General features: G+C 42.6%; 1 protein-coding gene across 1 annotated transcript; it reads right to left on the minus strand.

Annotated features, from left to right (window-relative positions):
• Nucleotides 1-26,468, minus strand: LOC147219501 (M1-specific T cell receptor alpha chain-like). Its single transcript, XM_086173181.1, has 4 exons — nt 26,415-26,468; nt 464-661; nt 333-374; nt 1-223 (listed from the first exon to the last, which is right to left on the minus strand). The coding sequence occupies exons 1-4, from the start codon at nt 26,464-26,466 to the stop codon at nt 117-119; spliced, it is 399 nt and encodes a 132-aa protein (XP_086029307.1). The 5' UTR covers nt 26,467-26,468; the 3' UTR covers nt 1-116.

Raw genomic sequence — 26,468 nt, forward strand, 5'->3', positions numbered from 1 at the left:
TTGAGTTTTGCGTTTATTGAACTTCACGGCAGTATTTATAAGAACATGCATTCATGTACAGGAGACGTTAGACAGGAAATGGTGCGAGGAAGCGGCTCAGGCGGTGGGCGGGAGTCTCAGCGGCTCCAGAGACGCAGCGTCAGCAGGACGTTGAAGACCAGGGTCTTCAGCAGGAGGAGACGAAGGCCGAGGACGCTGAGAGACACCAGGTTGACCGTCTCGTCTGCAGCCGAACAGAAAACACTACGTCAGTAACGTAACACAATGCGGTGCCACATAAGGTCACGCAGCGTTACGGCACATAGCATAGCATGAGGTAAAGTAAAGCAGACCTTGCTGCAGGGGAGGGTCGCAGCGTCCTGGTCCAGGACCTCCTGAAAACAACATTCCTTCATTGGTTACTCAGGTACTTTTCAGGTATTTTGGAATTTTGGCCATTTTCCCTGTTTCAAGCGTCACTCACCGCTCTCACACTTGTCCTTGTCCTTGTCGGACAAGCGCGCCACCTGGCTGTAGAGGGGGTCCTTAGGAGACCTCGAGGGTGACGATTCGTTGAACAGATCTCCTCGCTTGGCAGCGTCCCAGCGACTGAAGCCGGTGGCCAGACACACCGCCACATCGTCCCTCTGCAGCTTGTAGAAGGACGGCTCGGAGTTGGCCTCTGAAACACAAGGGGACGTTCAATGACGGCAGGGGTCTCGCACAAAACCCGGGTTCTTCTGATGCGGCCGAGGAGATCCTGCAAACGATCCAGACCGGCGGCGCCGAGTGTCTGGACTGAAAGAGCGAGGAAACCCCAGGGAGACGAGGAGCCTCGTCTCCACGATGTCAACCAGTTCTTTAAGGCCTTTGTAAGGGGCGCCAAAGAAGAAAGTGTTTTTTAAGGTGAAATTAACAGTAAAAGCAAAATAATCAAGTCACACACACACACACACACACACACACACACCAGGGAGTCCAAAGCTCTGGCTTTTGGGCAAAAAGAAGGTTGGCATTCACTGGCACTCACAACAAGAACCCACAAGCGATGGAACCGACCCGACCCCAGAAGTCATTTACTGCTTTAAGGAAGAGCCTTCAAAATAAATCCGTCATCAAGCTCACGTTCGACCTCCAGTCTGGTTCCCGGTGCAAACCGGAGGGTCCTGCTCGAGTCAGTCACACACTCTCGCTGAGGTGAACAGAAACTCCCGATGGAAACGAAGAAGCTCCTCGACGTCTTTTCTTCTGAACTGCGGGTTCATTAGCTCTCTGGGCTAATGTTAGCTCAACATGAACCACCCGCCTTGTGTCTCCACTCAGAGTTGCATCTCAGCAAACATCTGACCCCAACAACCCGCCAAACACACCACCAACCAAAGACCTACCTAACTGCCGAGCTGCGCTCCATCATCTCCAAGGGACAAAACCAAGGAAAAGCAAAGAACTGGAAGCAAAGGTCGGGTCGACTTTGCTTCCTGACTGCCGATGAACGATGAAGCTTTAGAAAAGCTGATACTGTTCTCTTTCTCCACTTCCCTTTCTCTGAGAATGGAGAAGGAGCCCGGAGGTGTCGGGACAAACGTTAAATACCCGTCTTTTTAATCGGGCCTCGGATTCTGACTTGAAATCTTCTGCTGCGCGCCTTCGATGCTCGGCTGACAAGTCATGGAACATTAGCTAAAGTTAATGCTTTTGTCCAAAGTGCCCGAGTCATCGTGGAAAGTCCTGGTGGTGCCTGCTTGGCGTCAACCGTCTTCTCCCACCGGGAACTCCAGATCAGAAAGGAAAAAGCTCAGCAACATGGAATCAAAAGCCGTGAAACAAACAAAGTCATTGGAACGGACAAGAAAACCCAACCAAAGCTCCAGAACCGACTGACCGGATCCAACTAGGAGTCTGCTTGCAGAACCGAAGACCAGCCTGGTGTTGGAGTATCCCTTGGCACAGGGAGAACCTCCACTGCGGGAACCCGGAGATCCACCAACGACCGCTTTCGCTCCTTCTTTTCTTTTTTTCCTGCTCTCACTTTTTTAAAGAATACTCACCGGATCTGACCCTCAGTTTGGTTCCAGAGCCAAAGAGGAGTTTCGTGTATCCAGACACACCGTGAGAACTCCTGGGGCAGGAACCCCGGACCAGAGGAGGCTTCCACTCAAACGTTGACTGTTGTGCCCACAATTACAATATTTGAACATTAACTCCATTAAACCACCAGAGGAATGTATTTCACTGCAGAGTTGAAATAGCTTTGAAACGTGTTGAAAGGAAAAAACAAACTCGGTCCACAACTTCCCGTTATTCAACGTCACCGAGAGGATTTTTATGCAATTTGAAAACTCTGAGGCCTAAATTGACGACAGGCACAATAAATGGCTTTTGGTTGAGTCACCTGAGACACGATCGAAATGAAACGTCCGGCGGTTAAACCGACAATTACTGTGACACATTACGACTTGAATACTTGAGAGGTTTCTCCTTTCGGGCAAAGAAAGGAAGAAAAACAAAACTAAGTTGGAAGTGAACGTTTTACTCACTGGAGTCAACGGTCAGTCGTGTTCCCTCAGCAAAGCGGATTTTCTGAAACCTGCCTCCAGTCACACAGGTCAAGTGTTCTTTACAAGAACCAAGACTCAGGGAAACATCATCACATCGTCCGCAAATGACTCAATCTTCAAACTTTCGGACCCGATTCTTCTCGACAAACACTTGGAAGCGAAAGCTTTACTCACTGGATTCAACAGTCAGACGTGTTCCTTCAGCAAAAAGTAATTTGTAAAGTCCACTTTGAGACACACACCTTCAGGGCTCTGCACAAGAACTGCAGAACATCGTCTGCAAACATTTGCAGACACGTCTTCACACATTCACGGCGGATTAAGTCAAATCTCAGTGGTAATAGTTACTTCCCGTGACATACCTTTAACTAGTTTTCACAAAAGTTTACTTCAAAATGGAATTCAAATATTGGATTTGAGTGATTTTCTTTCCCTTTCTTCAAACAGACAGTTGGTTGATACTCCTCGTCACCCCTGACTCTTCTCTCCGTTGCTTCCGACCTGCTTGCACACACTTCTTCAGCCCTTTCTTTTCTTTATATTTCATATTGAAATATATCTATATTTCGTCATCCACGATGTCGTCCAAGTTTCTATCGTATCTGATCACTTTGAGGTCGTAGTTTTACTCACTGGATTCAACAGTCACTCGTGTTCCTTCAGCAAACAGGATTTTGTTCCTTCCAATCTGAGTCACACAGCCTCAGAGTTCTTTACAAGAACATCATCACATCGTCCGCAAACCTTATAATAATAATAATCATTTATAATAATGGATCCTTGATCAATCCCCGTGGGTGAATTGTTTCTGCGCTGCCATGATGAGCATCAGCTCTGCCCCGGAGCAGCGAGGCTTCGGACGAGGTTTGGACGAGTGGCTCGGCGACACTCGGACCTGCGAGGAGGAGTTCCACGGCTCGACCTCCCGGGATCCGCACGCAATCGTGGCGGGCTTTTCTGTCATCCATCCCGTTGCTCTGCTTTGGGAATGTTTGCAACCATTTCAAAGAAGTATCTTTAGATCACCTCCGCCTGATTTTTGAAGGTACGTCTCATTTCAAAATAAATCTGTCTTTAGAACTGATGCTGTTATATTATCTTTAGTCTCACTTTTTTGCCGGACATAAACTTCTTGACGCTGAAACTCCATAAAAACACAAAAATGAACCTAAACTTCGGCGTCCTGATTCTTAAAGCTCCAAGGTGAACGATGTCATTCGCTCTCAGAGATACTGAGCGCAGCACGAGGTTACGGATAGAAAATATCCCGATCTTCAACTTTTTTTCCCGATACCCGAAGTTTGTATCCGGTGTCCAGGTTTTGTGGTATTGAGTGAGTATTTTGTAAAACTGGTATCTTACTTACTGGTTTCAATCATCAGTCTGGTGCCTCGTCCAAAGACCAGCCTGAATCCACCGCTAGAAGTCACACAACATGAAACTTCAACCCAAAAACTCCACGAAGAACTTTCAGCAAATCTTCAAACACTCGTCAAGGAAAGTCTGACATTCATAAAAGGTTTCAACAACAATATCAACTGTATGTTTTTACTTCATCAGTTTCAGTAGATTCTGCTCACTTTGAAGGGGACGTGTTCCTTCAAATTCCCCTCCGGTCAAGAATCGTCTGCAAAACGCTGTCTGTTGACAGTTACCGTGTTTTATTCAAAAACTCAAAACACCAGTTGATGTTTCCAAAGCGTTCAACCTGGTTGTTTCAATCATAATCACTTTCATCGCCTAAATATCATCAGGCTAGGTGATTTTTGTATTTCAACATCACAACTTTCTTTTGATGACTTATTTCTGATGTCCTGGTATTTTATTTTTCCTTTTTTTTCCCCCTAATTTCTCCAAACAAACTTCGAGACGCTCTGACTGACAGTCCTTCTGTGAAACACAAACTGAAGGCCTAAAGTTAGACCCGATTCCGCCAAGGACTCAAGGTGCAGTGAAAGATATTCCAATGTTCAGGAGGGCTTTTTGTTTCTGCCAGGAATTTCTGTCTGTATCGATGTTTTGTGGAATTTTGTTTTCCTCAAAAATAAAAAAAAGGTATCAGAACTTACTGGGTTCAACCGTCAGTCTGGTTCCACGTCCAAACAACATCCTGATTCCACTGCCAAGGTTCACACAACATGAAGCTTCAAGACACAAACTCCACCAAGTGCTTTCAGGACATCCGTCACGACACGCTGAAGACAAACTCACATTTACAAACGTCTCCAACAATTACAAAGATGGTTTTACTTCATCCCGGTTTCTTTTGACTCTGATCACTATGAGGTGAAAGTCAGAAAAACGTATTTTTCCCAAATCAGCGTTGAGCCAATATCATCATCATCATCATCATCATCATCATCATCTTCATCGTCACGTCTGCAAACAACTTTATCTCATCCCATAAAAAAAAAAAAACGTTATGGTTTCAGACGTTCAGATGTTCAGCAGGTATTTTGTTTCCAAACAAAGATCGATCGAGTCTCAAGGTTTTGCAATCAGGACGTAAAACCGGTCCCAGAACTTCCTGGGCTCAATGTTGCGTGAGCATCTCCAGTGCTCACACAACATGGAACTGCAACCCCAAACTCCACAAAGTACTTTCAGCAAATCATCAAACGCTCACATTCAGAAAAGTTTTGCACAACGGTGTCGTCCGTTTTACTTCACCGCAGCTTCTCGTGCTTCTGATCACTTTGGTGTGAAAGTTCTAATCACTGGATGCGACAGTCAGACGAGTTCCTGCTGCAAACACGATCGCTCTACTTCCACTCAGAGACACACAGTTTCAGAGCTTTTCACAAGAACATCACAACGTCGTCCGCAAACAACTTGATCTTCACACTGTCGAACACGATTTTTGGACCATCAGTGCTGAGATGCACTTACTGTGTCGTTGATGTTTCTTGTCACAATATTTGCCACCAACCTAAGAAAAAGAGATAAAACCATCTAGATGGTGCCACATTGGCCTCCTGCACCCCTGCGTGACACCTGGGAGTGTCTTTGGCCAGGATTTAACCTTTAGCTGCCACATATATCAAGTGCCAAGGACCGTCTTCTTTCACACGTGCAATGTTGTGAAAGCCAAGCGACTGAGGTCCTTCAACATCTGCCTCACGATGCCCTGGAAGCGTTATGAGACCGTGGTGTCCAGCGGGAACCCTCGAGAGGCGACACCATCGGACCCGGTCAACCGGTCAACCGGTCAACCGGTCCATCGGGCCGGCCGGGTCTCGGTTGCAGCTGCGCTCTCTGACGGCGCTGTGTGAGAGGAGAACGTTCTCCAAGATGAGGAGAACATCACGACACCTCATCGCCTCTCACTGTCCACCTGACGCCACCTCTGTTTTGTTGTCTTTTCATCCTTCCGGTTCTTTCTGCAGGCAGCATCTGGGATCGCAGGGTTTCACACCGGGATCAATAAAGTACTTCCCATTGTGACTCTTTGTCAGAAGATCTCCACAATGACCCCATGCTTTGGTCTCTTCTAGACGGTCAGAAAACGCTCTCCTGTCCTCGGAGAAGCAGTTAAAGACTCTCTGGCGTGTTCTAAACGATGCTGCGTACGTTCTAAGGAGAACCTTTCTGAGGATCCTGTTTCTCCTTGAACGAGTCGGAGGACAATTCCAAATCCTTCTCCTCTCCGATCGAGCCCTTCATGGCCAGACATGAGGAGATCTTGGAGAACACTTTGAACCCCGTCATACCTCTAAATCTCAAAGACCTGCGAGAACCCCATCGTATCTGAAGGAACTCTGGAACTGCAGGTCATCCTCACCGTGTCCACCGACAACTTTATCTCCACACCTTCAGACCCGATCTTCTCAGGGCCTGTCGATCAAAACTTTTAAGTCGCACAACAATATGAGCGAAATGCTAACTGCGCCTCGGTTGGTGTCACACGCTTCCTAGAAAAGACCCTTACATGGTTCAAAAGATCCAGAAGGTCAGCGGGGATTTTGTTCCCGATCGTATCTCTATGCGGTCTCCAGGTTTCGCGGTAACTTGTTATAAAACTGATAGCAAAACTTACTGGGTTCAATCATCAGTCTGGCTCCGCGTCCAAACAACATCTTGCCGTAAGCAGCGTTCACACAGCGAGGAGCGCCGGCACACAAACCCACCGAAGCACTTTTGGCAAAACATCAAACGGTCGGCCGAGAAAGTTTCCCGTTCAGAAAAGCCGTCGGGACAATGTGGACATTTTTACTCCATGGTAGTTTCGAGCGCTTCCGGTGGCTCGGAAGCGAAAGCTTTACTTGCCGGATTCAACAGTCAGAAAAGTAATTGCTGGAAACCAACTCCAAAAGCACAGCGGCTTCGGTGTTTCCAAGAGCCGGAGCTCCAGAAGATCATCACATCGTCTGCAACAATTTGTCTTCACACTTTCAGGCCGGATTCGTCAAAGGACTTCAAAAATCTCTGCGCTAAATTTACTTCCTATTTCATACTTTTAACTATTTTTAACACTTTTTTAGACTTTGACCTCCCGGTTATTGAGGACAAATATTCGACATGGGTTAATATTTGTATTTTTCTTTTCTCATCAGCTGGACAGATGTTTTATTTCCTCAGGTTTCTGGTTTTCACACGGATCTTATTGAAAAGCGATTCTATCTTTGGGGTCGTAAACGTTTCTATTGCTTCGGCTCACTTTGAGGGGAAAGTTTTAGCGGCTGGATTCATCAGTCAGACGTGTCCCATCAGCAGAAACTCATTTTCCAAATCAACCTCGAGTCAAGAACTGCAGGACATTTTCACCTCGTCTGCTAAACCACTTTATCGTCTCACGTTCGTACTTGGTTCTTCGATATAATCACTTGAGGTTGAATCTCAGCGCTCGCAGAAATAAATGACTCTGCCTTACTTTTCTGCAATTCTTTCAACATTTCACCTTCATTTGAGCATTTTATTCCAATGGCTTGCATTTAATTTCAAACGTGTCATTCTCAGATCAAAAGATGTAACTTGGGTTATTCTATTTATACATATTTTATGTATATTTTCTTGTAGATTCAGAGCGACAGATTTTTAGAGCGCAGCGTCAAGCTTTGAAGTTGTAAACACTGATATTGTTTCTTAGTCAAAGTTTGACTCACCAGATTCAACCGTCAGATGTGTTCCCTCAGCAAAAATCATCTTTTGTAAAGCTCCTGCGGTCACACAGCTCCAGGGTTCCTTACAAGAACCGCAGAATATCATCAGATCGTCTGCAAAAACTAACCTCATAGTTCCAGGGCTGATTTTTCAATCCAAGCCATTTATGTGAGATCTCGGTGCTAAGAATGAAAGATTGTCCAGATAGTCACATTCAGTCGCTCAGAGAAAAGTGAAATATGATGTTTTAAGTATTCAGATGTTCAGCAGCTTTGTTGGTTTTTTTTCCAGCACTACTTTGGACCAACTTGTTGTAGACTTTTGTTGGAAAAATAACTTACTGGGTTGAATCGTCAGTCTGGTTCCAGGTCCAAACGACATCCTGTTTGCATTATAATTCACACAGCATGAAGCGTCGGCTCAAAAACAAAACACTTTTCAGTAAAATACCAATTGCTCACCGAAGAACATTACAGATCATTTGACTTCATCTGAGTTTCTATCGGTTCCGGACGCTTTGAAGGAGAAAGTTTGACTCCATCACGTCGTCCGCAAACAGCCTCTCGCTTTTAGACCTGAATTTGTCTTCCAAATTTCCCTCCAGTCGAGAAGCAAAGACGTTTCCCTCGCCTGCAAACAACAGTTACAGTCGGGAATTCAAGCCAATTCAGTCTCATTTATCACGAGTGCGTTCAGCCTGGCTCTTCTAGGAGTTCAATGACGATGTAATCATTGAAATAGCTACACTTTGGGTGAAATCTGTATCTTTATAATATATATATATATATATTTCTTATTTCTGATGTCCCGGTATATTGTTATTTTTCTTTTCTTTTGATTAATTCCTGGAAACAAATGACATGGAGCTCAAACGCTTCAGAAAAAAACCCAACACAAAACCACTTTCTCAGCAAACAACTTCTCACATCTTCACACGTGAAGACCTGAAACGTCCAGACGAGCAACGTATGTAAAACCTCAGTGCCGATAGTTACGAAGATAATGTCTTTCCCTCGCTGAGAAAACACTGTATTATCGTCTGAAATAACCAGATCTTCAGCGGGTCATTTTCTCTGATTGTAGTTTCTGTCCCTATTCAAGTTCTTGAAGATATTGTTCTAGTATTTGGTTGTAAAGCGACCGGAATCAGAACTTACTGGCTTCAACCGTCAGTCTGGTTCCACTTCCAAACCTCATTCTGGATGCAGCAGCATTCACACAACATGAAGCTTCAAGTCGCCAACTCCTCCACCAGTGAACAAGCCTTCAACAATGATACGGATATTTTGACTTCATCTGGGCCTTTTTCCAAATCACCTCTGGCCGACATCAGAAGAACTGCAGAACATCATCACATCTGTAAACATCTTTATCTTCACACTTTCAGACTTGATGCTCCAAAACAAGCACTTGAAATCAAATCTTTGGAAACAAAAGACATAAAGATACTTGGTTGGTGTCATTTACTTTCAAAGATACTGATAAAAAGGCAAAATATTATGGCTGAAGATATTCAGATGTTCAGCAGGTATTTTGTTTCCAAAACCAACTCCGATCCAATCTCAAGTCATGTTTTTGAAGTGAGGTTATAAAACTGGTTTCTGAACTTACTGGCTTCAACCGTCAGTCTGGTTCCACGTCCAAACAACATCTTGTATCCAACACCAGTATTCACACAACATGGAGCTTCAACACACAAACTCCTCAGAGTTCTTTCAGCAGAACATCTAATACTCACTGAAGAAAGTCTCCCATTCAGAAAAGTCTTCATCAACAAGATCAACTTTTGACTTCATCTGAGTTCCTATTGTTTCTGATCACCTTGAAGTGAAGTTTTACTCACTGGATTCAACAGCCAGATGTGTTCCTTTAGCCAAAACTAGTTTGTTAAATCCACCTCCAGTCACACAGTTCCAGTCTTCTAGACAAGAACTGCAGAACATCGATGCATCGCCTGCGAAAGACTTCCACTTTTTACAGTTACTGAGAAAAGTCCAACACATCAACTTGTCTGAGGTTCATCAGGTACGTCTTTCTGATACTACATTTGTATCTGACTTGTTGTAAAACTGGAATCAGAACTTACTGGCTTCAACCTTCAGTCTGGTTCCACGTCCAAACAACATCCTAAGATTATTCACACAACATGAAACTCCAACACAAAATCTCAAAGTACGTTCAGCAGAACATCAAATAGTCACTGAAGAAAGTTTCTTATTAAGAACAGTCCTCAACAACAATCTAGATGTATTTACTTTGTCAGAGCTTGTTTGCTTTCTGATCACTTTGAAACCAACGTTTTACTCACTGGATTGAACGGTCAGATCTTTTCCTTTGGACAAAAGTGTTTTTCCTAAATCAGCCTCCGGTCGAGAGGCAGAGCTGCAGAGCAGAGCAACTTTATCTTCTCACATTCAGACTCCATTTTTCAATACAAGCTCTCTAAGGTCTGATTGTAACTTGGAAAATACTGAGAAAAGTACAATGTTTTTGTGGAAAGATTCAGATGTTCAGCAGGTATTTAGTTTCCTAAAGTCATTTCTATCCATGCTGAGGTTTTGCAGCATTTTGTTGGAAAACAACTGATCTCAGAACTTACTGGCTTCAACCGTCAGTCTGGTTCCACTTCCAAACAACATCTTGTATACACCACCAGCATTCACACAACATGGAACTTCAACACACAAACTCCTCAGAGTTCTTTCAGCAGAACATCTAATACTCACTCAAGAAAGTCTCCCATTCAGAAAAGTCCAAATCAACAAGATCAACTTTTGGCTTCATCTGAGTTCCTATTGTTTCTGATCACCTTGAAGTGAAGTTTTACTCACTGGATTCAACAGCCAGATGTGTTCCTTTAGCCAAAACTAGTTTCCTAAATCCACTTCCAGTCACACAGTTCCAGTCTTCTGGACAAGAACTGCAGAACTTCGTTGCATCGCCTGTGAAAGACTTCCACTTTTTACAGCTACAGTGTCTTGAATTCAAGCAACAACTCCAAGTAAATGCTTGAAGTTTCTGTCACTTGAGTTTCCAAAACATTCATCCTGAACAGATGTCAGCTATTTTTCTAAGTTTTGATTTCTGATCATGTTTTTGTGGACACAAACGATGAGAAGTTCAGACTCAATAAACTCCTGATTCTTGCAGGTGTCAGTATGAATGATGTCTTTAACTCTCAAAGCTGCGGAGAAAAGTCCAACACTTCAACTAGTCTGAGGTTCATCAGGTACTTCTTTCTGATACTACATTTGTATCTGACTTGTTGTAAAACTGGAATCAGAACTTACTGGCTTCAACCTTCAGTCTGGTTCCACGTCCAAACAACATCTTGTATGCATTAGTATTCACACAACATGGAACGTCACAACACAAACTCCTCAAAGGACTTCCAGCAAACGTCAAATACTCACTGAAGGAAGTCTGACATTCATCAGAGTTTTCAACAAGAATATCGTTCATTTGACCTCATCTGACTCTGGATTGTATCTGCTCACTCTGAAGTGAAGTTTTACTCACTGGACTCAACGCTCAGATGTCTTCCTTTGGCCAAAACTAGTTGACCGAATCCACTTTGAGTCACAGAGTTTCAGTGTTCCCGGCAAGAACCGCAGAACATCGTTGCATCGTCTGCAAACCACCTTAACTTTTCACAAGTACAACGTCTTGGTTTTAGCAGGTTTCTGGGTGAGTGGTTTCATCCACTCTCAAAGAAAACTACAAGACTGGGGATAAGAATGTTCAGATGTCAGAAGCTCCAAGGAACATCGTCGCTTTCTTGCAAACAACTTTATCTTCACACACTCGGACTGGAAATTTCAATACGAGAATTTTGTTGTGAAACAGCTGGTATCAGAACTTACTGGGTTCAACCTTCAGTCTGGTTCCACGTCCAAACAACATCTTGAGTCCACCACCAGTATTCACACAACATGAACCTCCAACACAAAATCTCAAAGTACGTTCAGCAGAACATCAAATAGTCACTGAAGAAAGTTTCTTATTAAGAACAGTCCTCAACAACAATCTAGATGTATTTACTTTGTCAGAGCTTGTTTGCTTTCTGATCACTTTGAAACCAACGTTTTACTCACTGGATTGAACGGTCAGATCTTTTCCTTTGGACAAAAGTGTTTTTCCTAAATCAGCCTCCGGTCGAGAGGCAGAGCTGCAGAGCAGAGCAACTTTATCTTCTCACATTCAGACTCCATTTTTCAATACAAGCTCTCTACGTTCTGATTGTAGCTTGGAAAATACTGAGAAAAGTACAATGTTGTTGTGGAAAAGATTCAGATGTTCAGCAGGTATTTGGTTTCCTAAAGTCATTTCTATCCATGCTGAGGTTTTGCAGCATTTTGTTGGAAAACAACTGATCTCAGAACTTACTGGCTTCAACCTTCAGTCCGGTTCCACGTCCAAACAACATCTTGTATACACCACCAGTATTCACACAACATGAAGCTTCAACACACAAACTCCTCAGAGTTCTTTCAGCAGAACATCTAATACTCACTCAAGAAAGTCTCCCATTCAGAAAAGTCTCCATCAACAAGATCAACTTTTGGCTTCATCTGAGTTCCTATTGTTTCTGATCACCTTGAAGTGAAGTTTTACTCACTGGATTCAACAGCCAGATGTGTTCCTTTAGCCAAAACTAGTTTGTTAAATCCACTTCCAGTCACACAGTTCCAGTCTTCTGGACAAGAACTGCAGAACTTCGTTGCATCGCCTGTGAAAGACTTCCACTTTTTACAGTTACTGAGAAAAGTCCAACACTTCAACTAGTCTGAGGTTCATCAGGTACTTCTTTCTGATACTACGTTTGTATCTGACTTGTAAAACTGGAATCAGAACTTACTGGCTTCAACCTTCAGTCTGGTTCCACGTCCAAACAGTATCTTGTATCCACTACCAGTATTCACACAACATGGAACGTCACAACACAAACTCCTCAACTCACGTTCAGCAAATCATCAAATACTCACTGAAGGAAGTCTGACATTCATCAGAGTTTTCAACAAGAATATCGTTCATTTGACCTCATCTGACTCTGGATTGTATCTGCTCACTCTGAAGTGAAGTTTTACTCACTGGACTCAACGCTCAGATGTCTTCCTTTGGCCAAAACTAGTTGACCGAATCCACTTTGAGTCACAGAGTTTCAGTGTTCCCGGCAAGAACCGCAGAACATCGTTGCATCGTCTGCAAACCACCTTAACTTTTCACAAGTACAACGTCTTGGTTTTAGCAGGTTTCTGGGTGAGTGGTTTCATCCACTCTCAAAGAAAACTACAAGACTGGGGATAAGAATGTTCAGATGTCAGAAGCTCCAGGGAACATCGTCGCTTTCTTGCAAACAACTTTATCTTCACACACTCGGACTGGAAATTTCAATACGAGAATTTTGTTGTGAAACAGCTGGTATCAGAACTTACTGGGTTCAACCTTCAGTCTGGTTCCACGTCCAAACAACATCCTGCCTCCAGCACCAGTATTCACACAGCACGGAGCGTCACTACACAAACTCATCAAAGGACCTCCAGCAAATCAGAAAAAACTCACTGCTGACATTTTCAAATGAATAAAAGTCTCCAACAATGATTTTGATATTGTTTCTTCATCAGAGCTTCTTTTGCTTCTGATCACTTTGAGGTGAAAGTTTCGGCCAGACGAGTTCCTTCAGCAAATTAAACTTTTGAAAATCCTCCCGTCAAGAACATCATCAAGTCGTCCGCAAACGACTTTATCTTGCAAAGTTCACGCCTGATCTTTCACTACGAGCGTCTCAAGTAAGATCTCAGGACCGATAGATTCTCACGTCCTTCGCTCACAAAGGTACTGAGAGAAGGACGATGTTGTTTTTAACATATTCAGATGTTCAGCAGCCGCTACGGTTCAAACTATATTCTTGCTAACAGTCTGATAAGTGTTGTCGTTATTTTCTGGAAAACAACAGTCAGAAGAAGAATCAGAACCTACTGGCTTCAACCTTCAGTCTGGTTCCACTTCCAAACAACATCTTGCCTCCAAAATTATTCACACAACATGAAACTCCAACACAAAATCTCAAAGTACGTTCAGCAGAACATCAAATAGTCACTGAAGAAAGTTTCTTATTAAGAACAGTCCTCAACAACAATCTAGATATAATTACTTTGTCAGAGCTTGTTTGCTTTCTGATCACTTTGAAACCAACATTTTACTCACTGGATTGAACGGTCAGATCTTTTCCTTTGGACAAAAGTGTTTTTCCTAAATCAGCCTCCGGTCGAGAGGCAGAGCTGCAGAGCAGAGCAACTTTATCTTCTCACATTCAGACTCCATTTTCCAATACAAGCTCTCTACGTTCTGATTGTAACTTGGAAAATACTGAGAAAAGTACAATGTTTTTGTGGAAAAGATTCAGATGTTCAGCAGGTATTTAGTTTCCTAAAGTCATTTCTATCCATGCTGAGGTTTTGCAGCATTTTGTTGGAAAACAACTGATCTCAGAACTTACTGGCTTCAACCTTCAGTCTGGTTCCACGTCCAAACAACATCTTGTATCCAACACCAGCTTTCACACAACATGGAGCTTCAACACACAAACTCCTCAGAGTTCTTTCAGCAGAACATCTAATACTCACTGAAGAAAGTCTCCCATTCAGAAAAGTCTTCATCAACAAGATCAACTTTTGGCTTCATCTGAGTTCCTATTGTTTCTGATCACCTTGAAGTGAAGTTTTACTCACTGGATTCAACAGCCAGATGTGTTCCTTTAGCCAAAACTAGTTTGTTAACTCCACTTCCAGTCACACAGTTCCAGTCTTCTGGACAAGAACTGCAGAACTTCGTTGCATCGCCTGTGAAAGACTTCCACTTTTTACAGCTACAGTGTCTTGAATTCAAGCAACAACTCCAAGTAAATGCTTGAAGTTTCTGTCACTTGAGTTTCCAAAACATTCATCCTGAACAGATGTCAGCTATTTTTCTAAGTTTTGATTTCTGATCATGCTTTTTGTGGACACAAACGATGAGAAGTTCAGACTCAATAAACTCCTGATTCTTGCAGGTGTCAGTATGAATGATGTCTTTAACTCTCAAAGCTGCGGAGAAAAGTCCAACACTTCAACTGGTCTGAGGTTCATCAGGTACTTCTTTCTGATACTACATTTGTATCTGACTTGTTGTAAAACTGGAATCAGAACTTACTGGCTTCAACCGTCAGTCTGGTTCCACGTCCGAACAACATCTTGTATGCATTAGTATTCACACAACATGGAACGTCACAACACAAACTCCTCAGAGTTCTTTCAGCAGAACATCTAATATTCACTCATAAAAGTCTCCCATTCAGAAAAGTCTTCATCAACAAGATCAACTTTTGGCTTCATCTGAGTTCCTATTGTTTCTGATCACCTTGAAGTGAAGTTTTACTCACTGGATTCAACAGCCAGATGTGTTCCTTTAGCCAAAACTAGTTTCCTAAATCCACTTCCAGTCACACAGTTCCAGTCTTCTGGACAAGAACTGCAGAACATCGTTGCATCGCCTGCGAAAGACTTCCACTTTTTACAGTTACTGAGAAAAGTCCAACACTTTAACTAGTCTGAGGTTCATCAGGTACTTCTTTCTGATACTACGTTTGTATCTGACTTGTTGTAAAACTGGAATCAGAACTTACTGGCTTCAACCTTCAGTCTGGTTCCACGTCCAAACAGTATCTTGAATCCACCACCAGTATTCACACAACATGGAACGTCACAACACAAACTCCTCAAAGGACTTCCAGCTAACATCAAATACTCACTGAAGGAAGTCTGACATTCATCAGAGTTTTCAACAAGAATATCGTTCATTTGACCTCATCTGACTCTGGATTGTATCTGCTCACTCTGAAGTGAAGTTTTACTCACTGGACTCAATGCTCAGAAGTCTTCCTTTGGCCAAAACTAGTTGACCGAATCCACTTTGAGTCACAGAGTTTCAGTGTTCCCGGCAAGAACCGCAGAACATCGTTGCATCGTCTGCAAACCACCTTAACTTTTCACAAGAACAACGTCTTGGTTTTAGCAGGTTTCTGGGTGAGTGGTTTCATCCACTCTCAAAGAAAACTACAAGACTGGGGATAAGAATGTTCAGATGTCAGAAGCTCCAAGGAACATCGTCGCTTTCTTGCAAACAACTTTATCTTCACACACTCGGACTGGAAATTTCAATACGAGAATTTTGTTGTGAAACAGCTGGTATCAGAACTTACTGGCTTCAACCTTCAGTCTGGTTCCACGTCCAAACAATATCCTGTCTCCAGCACCAGTATTCACACAGCACGGAGCGTCACTACACAAACTCATCAAAGGACCTCTAGCAAATCAGAAAAAACTCACTGCTGACATTTTCAAATGAATAAAAGTCTCCAACAATGATTTAGATATTGTTTCTTCATCAGAGCTTCTTTTGCTTCTGATCACTTTGAGGTGAAAGTTTCGGCCAGACGAGTTCCTTCAGCAAATTAAACTTTTGAAAATCCTCCCGTCAAGAACTTCAGAACATCATCAAGTCGTCCACAAACGACTTTATCTTGCAAAGTTCACGCCTGATCTTTCACTACGAGCGTCTCAAGTAAGATCTCAGGACCGATAGATTCTCACGTCCTTCGCTCACAAAGGTACTGAGAGAAGGACGATGTTGGTTTTAACATATTCGGATGTTCAGCAGCCGCTACGGTTCAAACTATATTCTTGCTAACAGTCTGATAAGTGTTGTCGTTATTTTCTGGAAAACAACAGTCAGAAGAAGAATCAGAACTTACTGGCTTCAACCATCAGTCTGGTTCCACTTCCAAACCTCATTCTGGATGCACCAGCATTCACACAACATGAAGCTTCAAGTCGCCAACTCCTCCACCAGTGAACAAGCCTTCAACAATGATACGGATATTTTGACTTTATCTGGGCCTTTTTCCAAATCACCACTGGCCGACATCAGAAGAACTGCAGAACATCATCACATCTGCAAACATCTTTATCTTCACAATTTCAGACTTGATGCTCCAAAACAAGCACTTGAAATCAAATCTTTGGAAACAAAAGACATAAAGATACTTGGTTGGTGTCATTTACTTTCAAAGATACTGATAAAAAGGCAAAATATTATGGCTGAAGATATTCAGATGTTCAGCAGGTATTTTGTTTCCAAAACCAACTCTGATCCAATCTCAAGTCATGTTTTTGAAGTGAGGTTATAAAACTGGTTTCTGAACTTACTGGCTTCAACCGTCAGTCTGGTTCCACGTCCAAACAACATCTTGATAGAAGCCGTATTCACACAACATGGAACTTCACAACAGAAACTCTTCAAAGGACTTCCAGCAAACATCAAATACTCACTGCTGAAATCTCTCATTAATAAAAGTTTCAACTATAATCTGGATATTCCAACTTTATCAGAGCTTCTGTTGCTTCTGATCACTTTGAAGTGACAGTTCTTCTGGCTGGATTGGACAGTCAGATGTTTTGCTTTGGCCAAATCGGCCTCTGGTCGAGAGGCAGAACTGCAGAGCAACTTTATCTTCACACCTTCAGACCGATTGCTCAGTACAAGCACTTTAGGTAAAATCCCTGTAACTGAACAACACAAACATACTTTTACTTCATGCCAGTCACTTACAAAGACTCTAATAAAATAGACAATATTAAGGTTAAAAAGATTCAGATTTTCAGCAGGAATTTGTTCCCGAAGGTAATTTCTATCCGGTCTCACAGTTTTGCAACCAGGTTGTAAAACTGATTTCTGCAAACTCCTTCATATTCACACTTTCAGACCCCATTTTTCAATACAAGCTCTTTCAGTAAAATCTCAGTTCTAAAATACTGAGAAAAGTACATGTTGTTGTGGAAAATAATCGGATGTCCAGCAGGTTTTTTATTTTCAAAAGTAATCTCTGTTCATATGGAGGTTATGGCGTATTTTCTTTTAACACAACAAGTATCAGAACTTACTGGCTTCAACCATCAGTCTGGTTCCACGTCCAAACAACATCTTGTATCCAACACCAGCTTTCACACAACATGGAACTTCACAACACAAACTCCTCAGAGTTCTTTCAGCAGAACATCTAATACTCACTGAAGAAAGTCTCCCATTCAGAAAAGTCTTCATCAACAAGATCAACTTTTGGCTTCATCTGAGTTCCTATTGTTTCTGATCACCTTGAAGTGAAGTTTTACTCACTGGATTCAACAGCCAGATGTGTTCCTTCAGCCAAAACTAGTTTGTTAACTCCACTTCCAGTCACACAGTTCCAGTCTTCTGGACAAGAACTGCAGAACTTCGTTGCATCGCCTGTGAAAGACTTCCACTTTTTACAGTTACTGAGAAAAGTCCAACACTTCAACTAGTCTGAGGTTCATCAGGTACTTCTTTCTGATACTACATTTGTATCTGACTTGTTGTAAAACTGGAATCAGAACTTACTGGCTTCAACCATCAGTCTGGTTCCACGTCCAAACACCATCTTGTATCCACTACCAGTATTCACACAACATGGAACGTCACAACACAAACTCCTCAAAGGACTTCCAGCTAACATCAAATACTCACTGAAGGAAGTCTGACATTCATCAGAGTTTTCAACAAGAATATCGTTCATTTGACCTCATCTGACTCTGGATTGTATCTGCTCACTCTGAAGTGAAGTTTTACTCACTGGACTCAACGCTCAGATGTCTTCCTTTGGCCAAAACTAGTTGACCGAATCCACTTTGAGTCACAGAGTTTCAGTGTTCCCGGCAAGAACCGCAGAACATCGTTGCATCGTCTGCAAACCACCTTAACTTTTCACAAGAACAACGTCTTGGTTTTAGCAGGTTTCTGGGTGAGTGGTTTCATCCACTCTCAAAGAAAACTACAAGACTGGGGATAAGAATGTTCAGATGTCAGAAGTTCCAAGGAACATCGTCGCTTTCTTGCAAACAACTTTATCTTCACACACTCGGACTGGAAATTTCAATACGAGAATTTTGTTGTGAAACAGCTGGTATCAGAACTTACTGGGTTCAACCTTCAGTCTGGTTCCACGTCCAAACAACATCCTGCCTGCACCAGTATTCACACAGCACGGAGCGTCACTACACAAACTCATCAAAGGACCTCCAGCAAATCAGAAAAAACTCACTGCTGACATTTTCAAATGAATAAAAGTCTCCAACAATGATTTAGATATTGTTTCTTCATCAGAGCTTCTTTTGCTTCTGATCACTTTGAGGTGAAAGTTTCGGCCAGACGAGTTCCTTCAGCAAATTAAACTTTTGAAAATCCTCCCGTCAAGAACTTCAGAACATCATCAAGTCGTCCGCAAACAACTTTATCTTGCAAAGTTCACGCCTGATCTTTCACTACGAGCGTCTCAAGTAAGATCTCAGGACCGATAGATTCTCACGTCCTTCGCTCACAAAGGTACTGAGAGAAGGACGATGTTGGTTTTAACATATTCAGATGTTCAGCAGCCGCTACGGTTCAAACTATATTCTTGCTAACAGTCTGATAAGTGTTGTCGTTATTTTCTGGAAAACAACAGTCAGAAGAAGAATCAGAACTTACTGGCTTCAACCATCAGTCTGGTTCCACTTCCAAACAACATCTTGAGTCCACCACCAGTATTCACACAACATGAAACTCCAACACAAAATCTCAAAGTACGTTCAGCAGAACATCAAATAGTCACTGAAGAAAGTTTCTTATTAAGAACAGTCCTCAACAACAATCTAGATATATTTACTTTGTCAGAGCTTGTTTGCTTTCTGATCACTTTGAAACCAACGTTTTACTCACTGGATTGAACGGTCAGATCTTTTCCTTTGGACAAAAGTGTTTTTCCTAAATCAGCCTCCGGTCGAGAGGCAGAGCTGCAGAGCAGAGCAACTTTATCTTCTCACATTCAGACCCCATTTTCCAATACAAGCTCTCTCAGTTCTGATTGTAACTTGGAAAATACTGAGAAAAGTACAATGTTTTTGTGGAAAAGATTCAGATGTTCAGCAGGTATTTAGTTTCCTAAAGTCATTTCTATCCATGCTGAGGTTTTGCAGCATTTTGTTGGAAAACAACTGATCTCAGAACTTACTGGCTTCAACCGTCAGTCTGGTTCCACTTCCAAACCTCATTCTGGATGCACCACCAGCATTCACACAACATGAAGCTTCAACACACAAACTCCTCAGAGTTCTTTCAGCAGAACATCTAATACTCACTCATAAAAGTCTCCCATTCAGAAAAGTCTTCATCAACAAGATCAACTTTTGGCTTCATCTGAGTTCCTATTGTTTCTGATCACCTTGAAGTGAAGTTTTACTCACTGGATTCAACAGCCAGATGTGTTCCTTTAGCCAAAACTAGTTTGTTAACTCCACTTCCAGTCACACAGTTCCAGTCTTCTGGACAAGAACTGCAGAACATCGTTGCATCGCCTGTGAAAGACTTCCACTTTTTACAGTTACTGAGAAAAGTCCAACACTTCAACTAGTCTGAGGTTCATCAGGTACTTCTTTCTGATACTACGTTTGTATCTGACTTGTTGTAAAACTGGAATCAGAACTTACTGGCTTCAACCATCAGTCTGGTTCCACGTCCAAACACCATCTTGTATGCACTACCAGTATTCACACAACATGGAACGTCACAACACAAACTCCTCAACTCACGTTCAGCAAATCATCAAATACTCACTGAAGGAAGTCTGACATTCATCAGAGTTTTCAACAAGAATATCGTTCATTTGACCTCATCTGACTCTGGATTGTATCTGCTCACTCTGAAGTGAAGTTTTACTCACTGGACTCAACGCTCAGATGTCTTCCTTTGGCCAAAACTAGTTGACCGAATCCACTTTGAGTCACAGAGTTTCAGTGTTCCCGGCAAGAACCGCAGAACATCGTTGCATCGTCTGCAAACCACCTTAACTTTTCACAAGAACAACGTCTTGGTTTTAGCAGGTTTCTGGGTGAGTGGTTTCATCCACTCTCAAAGAAAACTACAAGACTGGGGATAAGAATGTTCAGATGTCAGAAGCTCCAGGGAACATCGTCGCTTTCTTGCAAACAACTTTATCTTCACACACTCGGACTGGAAATTTCAATACAAGAATTTTGTTGTGAAACAGCTGGTATCAGAACTTACTGGGTTCAACCTTCAGTCTGGTTCCACGTCCAAACAACATCCTGCCTGCACCACCAGTATTCACACAGCACGGAGCGTCACTACACAAACTCATCAAAGGACCTCCAGCAAATCAGAAAAAACTCACTGCTGACATTTTCAAATGAATAAAAGTCTCCAACAATGATTTAGATATTGTTTCTTCATCAGAGCTTCTTTTGCTTCTGATCACTTTGAGGTGAAAGTTTCGGCCAGACGAGTTCCTTCAGCAAATTAAACTTTTGAAAATCCTCCCATCAAGAACATCATCAAGTCGTCCGCAAACGACTTTATCTTGCAAAGTTCACGCCTGATCTTTCACTACGAGCGTCTCAAGTAAGATCTCAGGACCGATAGATTCTCACGTCCTTCGCTCACAAAGGTACTGAGAGAAGGACGATGTTGTTTTTAACATATTCAGATGTTCAGCAGCCGCTACGGTTCAAACTATATTCTTGCTAACAGTCTGATAAGTGTTGTCGTTATTTTCTGGAAAACAACAGTCAGAAGAAGAATCAGAACTTACTGGCTTCAACCTTCAGTCTGGTTCCACTTCCAAACAACATCTTGAGTCCACCACCAGAATTCACACAACATGAAACTCCAACACAAAATCTCAAAGTACGTTCAGCAGAACATCAAATAGTCACTGAAGAAAGTTTCTTATTAAGAACAGTCCTCAACAACAATCTAGATGTATTTACTTTGTCAGAGCTTGTTTGCTTTCTGATCACTTTGAAACCAACGTTTTACTCACTGGATTGAACGGTCAGATCTTTTCCTTTGGACAAAAGTGTTTTTCCTAAATCAGCCTCCGGTCGAGAGGCAGAGCTGCAGAGCAGAGCAACTTTATCTTCTCACATTCAGACTCCATTTTCCAATACAAGCTCTCTCAGTTCTGATTGTAACTTGGAAAATACTGAGAAAAGTACAATGTTTTTGTGGAAAAGATTCAGATGTTCAGCAGGTATTTAGTTTCCTAAAGTCATTTCTATCCATGCTGAGGTTTTGCAGCATTTTGTTGGAAAACAACTGATCTCAGAACTTACTGGCTTCAACCGTCAGTCTGGTTCCACTTCCAAACCTCATTCTGGATGCACCACCAACATTCACACAACATGAAGCTTCAACACACAAACTCCTCAGAGTTCTTTCAGCAGAACATCTAATATTCACTCATAAAAGTCTCCCATTCAGAAAAGTCTTCATCAACAAGATCAACTTTTGGCTTCATCTGAGTTCCTATTGTTTCTGATCACCTTGAAGTGAAGTTTTACTCACTGGATTCAACAGCCAGATGTGTTCCTTCAGCCAAAACTAGTTTCCTAAATCCACTTCCAGTCACACAGTTCCAGTCTTCTGGACAAGAACTGCAGAACATCGTTGCATCGCCTGTGAAAGACTTCCACTTTTTCTAGTTACTGAGAAAAGTCCAACACTTCAACTAGTCTGAGGTTCATCAGGTACTTCTTTCTGATACTACATTTGTATCTGACTTGTTGTAAAACTGGAATCAGAACTTACTGGCTTCAACCATCAGTCTGGTTCCACGTCCAAACAGTATCTTGAATCCACCACCAGTATTCACACAACATGGAACGTCACAACACAAACTCCTCAAAGGACTTCCAGCTAACATCAAATACTCACTGAAGGAAGTCTGACATTCATCAGAGTTTTCAACAAGAATATCGTTCATTTGACCTCATCTGACTCTGGATTGTATCTGCTCACTCTGAAGTGAAGTTTTACTCACTGGACTCAACGCTCAGATGTCTTCCTTTGGCCAAAACTAGTTGACCGAATCCACTTTGAGTCACAGAGTTTCAGTGTTCTCATCAAGAACCGCAGAACATCGTTGCATCGTCTGCAAACCACCTTAACTTTTCACAAGTACAACGTCTTGGTTTTAGCAGGTTTCTGGGTGAGTGGTTTCATCCACTCTCAAAGAAAACTACAAGACTGGGGATAAGAATGTTCAGATGTCAGAAGCTCCAAGGACCATCGTCGCTTTCTTGCAAACAACTTTATCTTCACACACTCGGACTGGAAATTTCAATACGAGAATTTTGTTGTGAAACAGCTGGTATCAGAACTTACTGGGTTCAACCTTCAGTCTGGTTCCACGTCCAAACAACATCCTGCCTCCAACACCACCAGTATTCACACAGCACGGAGCGTCACTACACAAACTCATCAAAGGACCTCCAGCAAATCAGAAAAAACTCACTGCTGACATTTTCAAATGAATAAAAGTCTCCAACAATGATTTAGATATTGTTTCTTCATCAGAGCTTCTTTTGCTTCTGATCACTTTGAGGTGAAAGTTTCGGCCAGACGAGTTCCTTCAGCAAATTAAACTTTTGAAAATCCTCCCGTCAAGAACTTCAGAACATCATCAAGTCGTCCGCAAACGACTTTATCTTGCAAAGTTCACGCCTGATCTTTCACTACGAGCGTCTCAAGTAAGATCTCAGGACCGATAGATTCTCACGTCCTTCGCTCACAAAGGTACTGAGAGAAGGACGATGTTGGTTTTAACATATTCGGATGTTCAGCAGCCGCTACGGTTCAAACTATATTCTTGCTAACAGTCTGATAAGTGTTGTCGTTATTTTCTGGAAAACAACAGTCAGAAGAAGAATCAGAACTTACTGGCTTCAACCTTCAGTCTGGTTCCACGTCCAAACAACATCTTGCCTCCAAAATTATTCACACAACATGAAACTCCAACACAAAATCTCAAAGTACGTTCAGCAGAACATCAAATCGTCACTGAAGAAAGTTTCTTATTAAGAACAGTCCTCAACAACAATCTAGATATATTTACTTTGTCAGAGCTTGTTTGCTTTCTGATCACTTTGAAACCAACGTTTTACTCACTGGATTGAACGGTCAGATCTTTTCCTTTGGACAAAAGTGTTTTTCCTAAATCAGCCTCCGGTCGAGAGGCAGAGCTGCAGAGCAGAGCAACTTTATCTTCTCACATTCAGACTCCATTTTTCAATACAAGCTCTCTCAGTTCTGATTGTAACTTGGAAAATACTGAGAAAAGTACAATGTTTTTGTGGAAAGATTCAGATGTTCAGCAGGTATTTGGTTTCCTAAAGTCATTTCTATCCATGCTGAGGTTTTGCAGCATTTTGTTGGAAAACAACTGATCTCAGAACTTACTGGCTTCAACCGTCAGTCTGGTTCCACTTCCAAACCTCATTCTGGATGCACCACCAGCATTCACACAACATGAAGCTTCAACACACAAACTCCTCAGAGTTCTTTCAGCAGAACATCTAATACTCACTCAAGAAAGTCTCCCATTCAGAAAAGTCTCCATCAACAAAAGTCTTTGACAAGCACGAAGATCATCGGAGTTCCCGTCGTTTTACATCACTTGAAAGTGAACCTCTCACTCACTGGATTCACCGTCATAAGAGCTCCTTTAGCAAAGCAAAGTTTTCAAAATCCTCCTCCAGTCAACAACTGCAGAACATCATCGTCTGCAAAACCACGTATCTTGCAAAAGTCACACCTGCCGCTTCGATTCACGCATCATGAAAAAGACAGTTTTATGGTTAAAAAGATTCAGATGTTCCGCAGGTATTTTTGTCCAATAACGTTTCTATCCGGACTCGGAGTTTTGCATTAAGGTTGCAAAACCGATTTCTACAGAACATCTTCACCTTCACACGTTCAGACATGATTTTTCAGAACGAACTCTGTCAGTAAAATGTCAGTTGTAACATTAACTTTGATCATATGACTCACAAACAAAGACGCTGAGAAAAGCACAGTGTTCTCATCAAAATTATTCAGCAGGTATTTTGCTTCCAAAAGTCATTTCTATCCACACTGAGGTTTTGTAATTTGTTGGAACACAACTGGTCTCCGAACTTACTGGCTTCGATCGTCAGCCTGGTTCCTCGTCCGAACCACATCCTGTTTGTGCCGGTATTCACACGACAAGAAGCTTCGACACAAAAACTCGACAAAAGCACTTTCAGCAAATCATGAATTACTCACTGAAGAAACGCATCTTTGACACGCGTGTCGATGTCTCGCCTTCATCCGACTCTCTCCTGTTTCTGATCACTTGGAAGTCAAGTTTTACTCACTGGATCCAACAGCTAGATGTGTTCCTTCGGCAAACACAAACGTATCCCGTCACAGTCCCCGTCTTCTCCACAACAACTGTAGAACGTCTTCGTATCGTCTGCAAACATCTTTCAGCTTTTACAGTCAAAGTGTCGTGAATTCAAACTCCAAGTCAACGCCTGATGTTTCGGGCACATTTATCATGACTTTCCAAAACAATCGATCCGGAACCGACCTCAGATTTCCTCAGGCGGATCACGGATATCAGAACTTACTGGATTCAATAATCAGCCTGGTTCCACATCCAAACCACATCCCGGATGCACTTCTAGTGACACGACATGGAACTTCAGCACGCAAACTCCTCAAAGTCCTTTCAGCACGAGATCAGCTACTCACTGAAGAAAGTCCTGGACCCCCATGTAGATGTGCTTAGTTCAACGCAGTTTCTGTGGTCTCTGATCACTGAGAAGTGTTTTACTCACTGGATGCGACATTTCAAACGTGTCCCTGCGGCTAAAAAAGACAAAGCCGTGAGCCATCGTCGCTCGCGCAGTTCAAAGTTCTTTCCGAGATCTAAAACTCCAGGGAACATCATCGCGTCGTCTGCAAACCCTTCGCACATTAACGGCCGCTTTTACATGCGCAGACTTTACATCTCCGTGCTCACGGTCACTTTGGTCATGTCCAGAGAAGAACACCATCATCGTTTGAAATATTCAGATTCTCAACGGGTATTTTTTTTCGTCCGATCGTAATTTCAATCCGCGTTAAAGTTTTGTCATGGTTTGTTGTAAAACAACTTACTGGACTGAATCACCAGTCTGCTTCCGCGTCCAAACAACATCCTGTTTCCAGCGTTGTTCACACAACACGAGGCTTCAATGCAAAAACAAGCTGCTCGGCAGCACGTGGAACTCTCACTGAAGAAGGACTCGCGTCGGAAACAGCCGAGAAATCTCTTCATTTAAACCAAACCCGTGGCCACGAAGCCGCGCTCGCCTTTCTCGGCGTGCACACAACGTGAAAGACAACCGTTCACACTTGCATTTGCACTCTTTCTTTCAGCATTCCGTTGACACGGTTTGCTTCTCGGTTCACGCTCACAACATGCTTCTCATTTACGGTTTGCTTCTCCCGCCCATCTGGCCTCACGGTGGACAGCGAAGGCAGAATTTTATCGCACAGGAAAACACGTTTCCGGACTTCATGTCAACACTTTGGGTCTCGAATCGGTAAAAGTCTGAGACACCGATCCAGATATTGTTACTTCATCGGCGGATCCTGATCCGGCCGGATCAACGGTCAGACCTGATTCTGCCACGCAAGCGTTTCAACTTCAGATCTCAGTGCAAACAGTTACTCCGACGTCATTCGCTCGCAAAGATACCGAGAAGAGTTCGACGTTACGGTTAAAAATTCAGGGATCGGGTTTGCAGTCGCAGTAGGAAGCCAGTAGTTCCTGTCCCCTCTTGAGGCGATCCAGTCTTTTGTTGTGGTCTCAGAACTTACTGGGCTCGATCACCAGTCTGCTTCCACGTCCAAACAGCATCCTGTTTGCCATGC

The sequence above is a fragment of the Fistularia commersonii genome, chromosome 25, assembly GCF_037954325.1.
Source record: "Fistularia commersonii isolate RoL2024-O1a breed Wild chromosome 25, RoL_Fcom_v1.0, whole genome shotgun sequence".
Taxonomy (NCBI): Eukaryota; Metazoa; Chordata; class Actinopteri; order Syngnathiformes; family Fistulariidae; genus Fistularia; species Fistularia commersonii.

Excerpts from the sequence above, each read along its gene's own strand:
- LOC147219501 (XM_086173181.1), bottom strand. The coding sequence starts at position 26,466 with ATGGCAAACAGGATGCTGTTTGGACGTGGAAGCAGACTGGTGATCGAG. Across the intron at positions 662-26,414 it reads CAGACTGGTGATCGAGCCCA|AGGCCAACTCCGAGCCGTCC; the intron begins GTAAGTTCTGAG and ends CTTGTGTTTCAG. Across the intron at positions 375-463 it reads CAAGGACAAGTGTGAGAGCG|GAGGTCCTGGACCAGGACGC; the intron begins GTGAGTGACGCT and ends TGTTGTTTTCAG.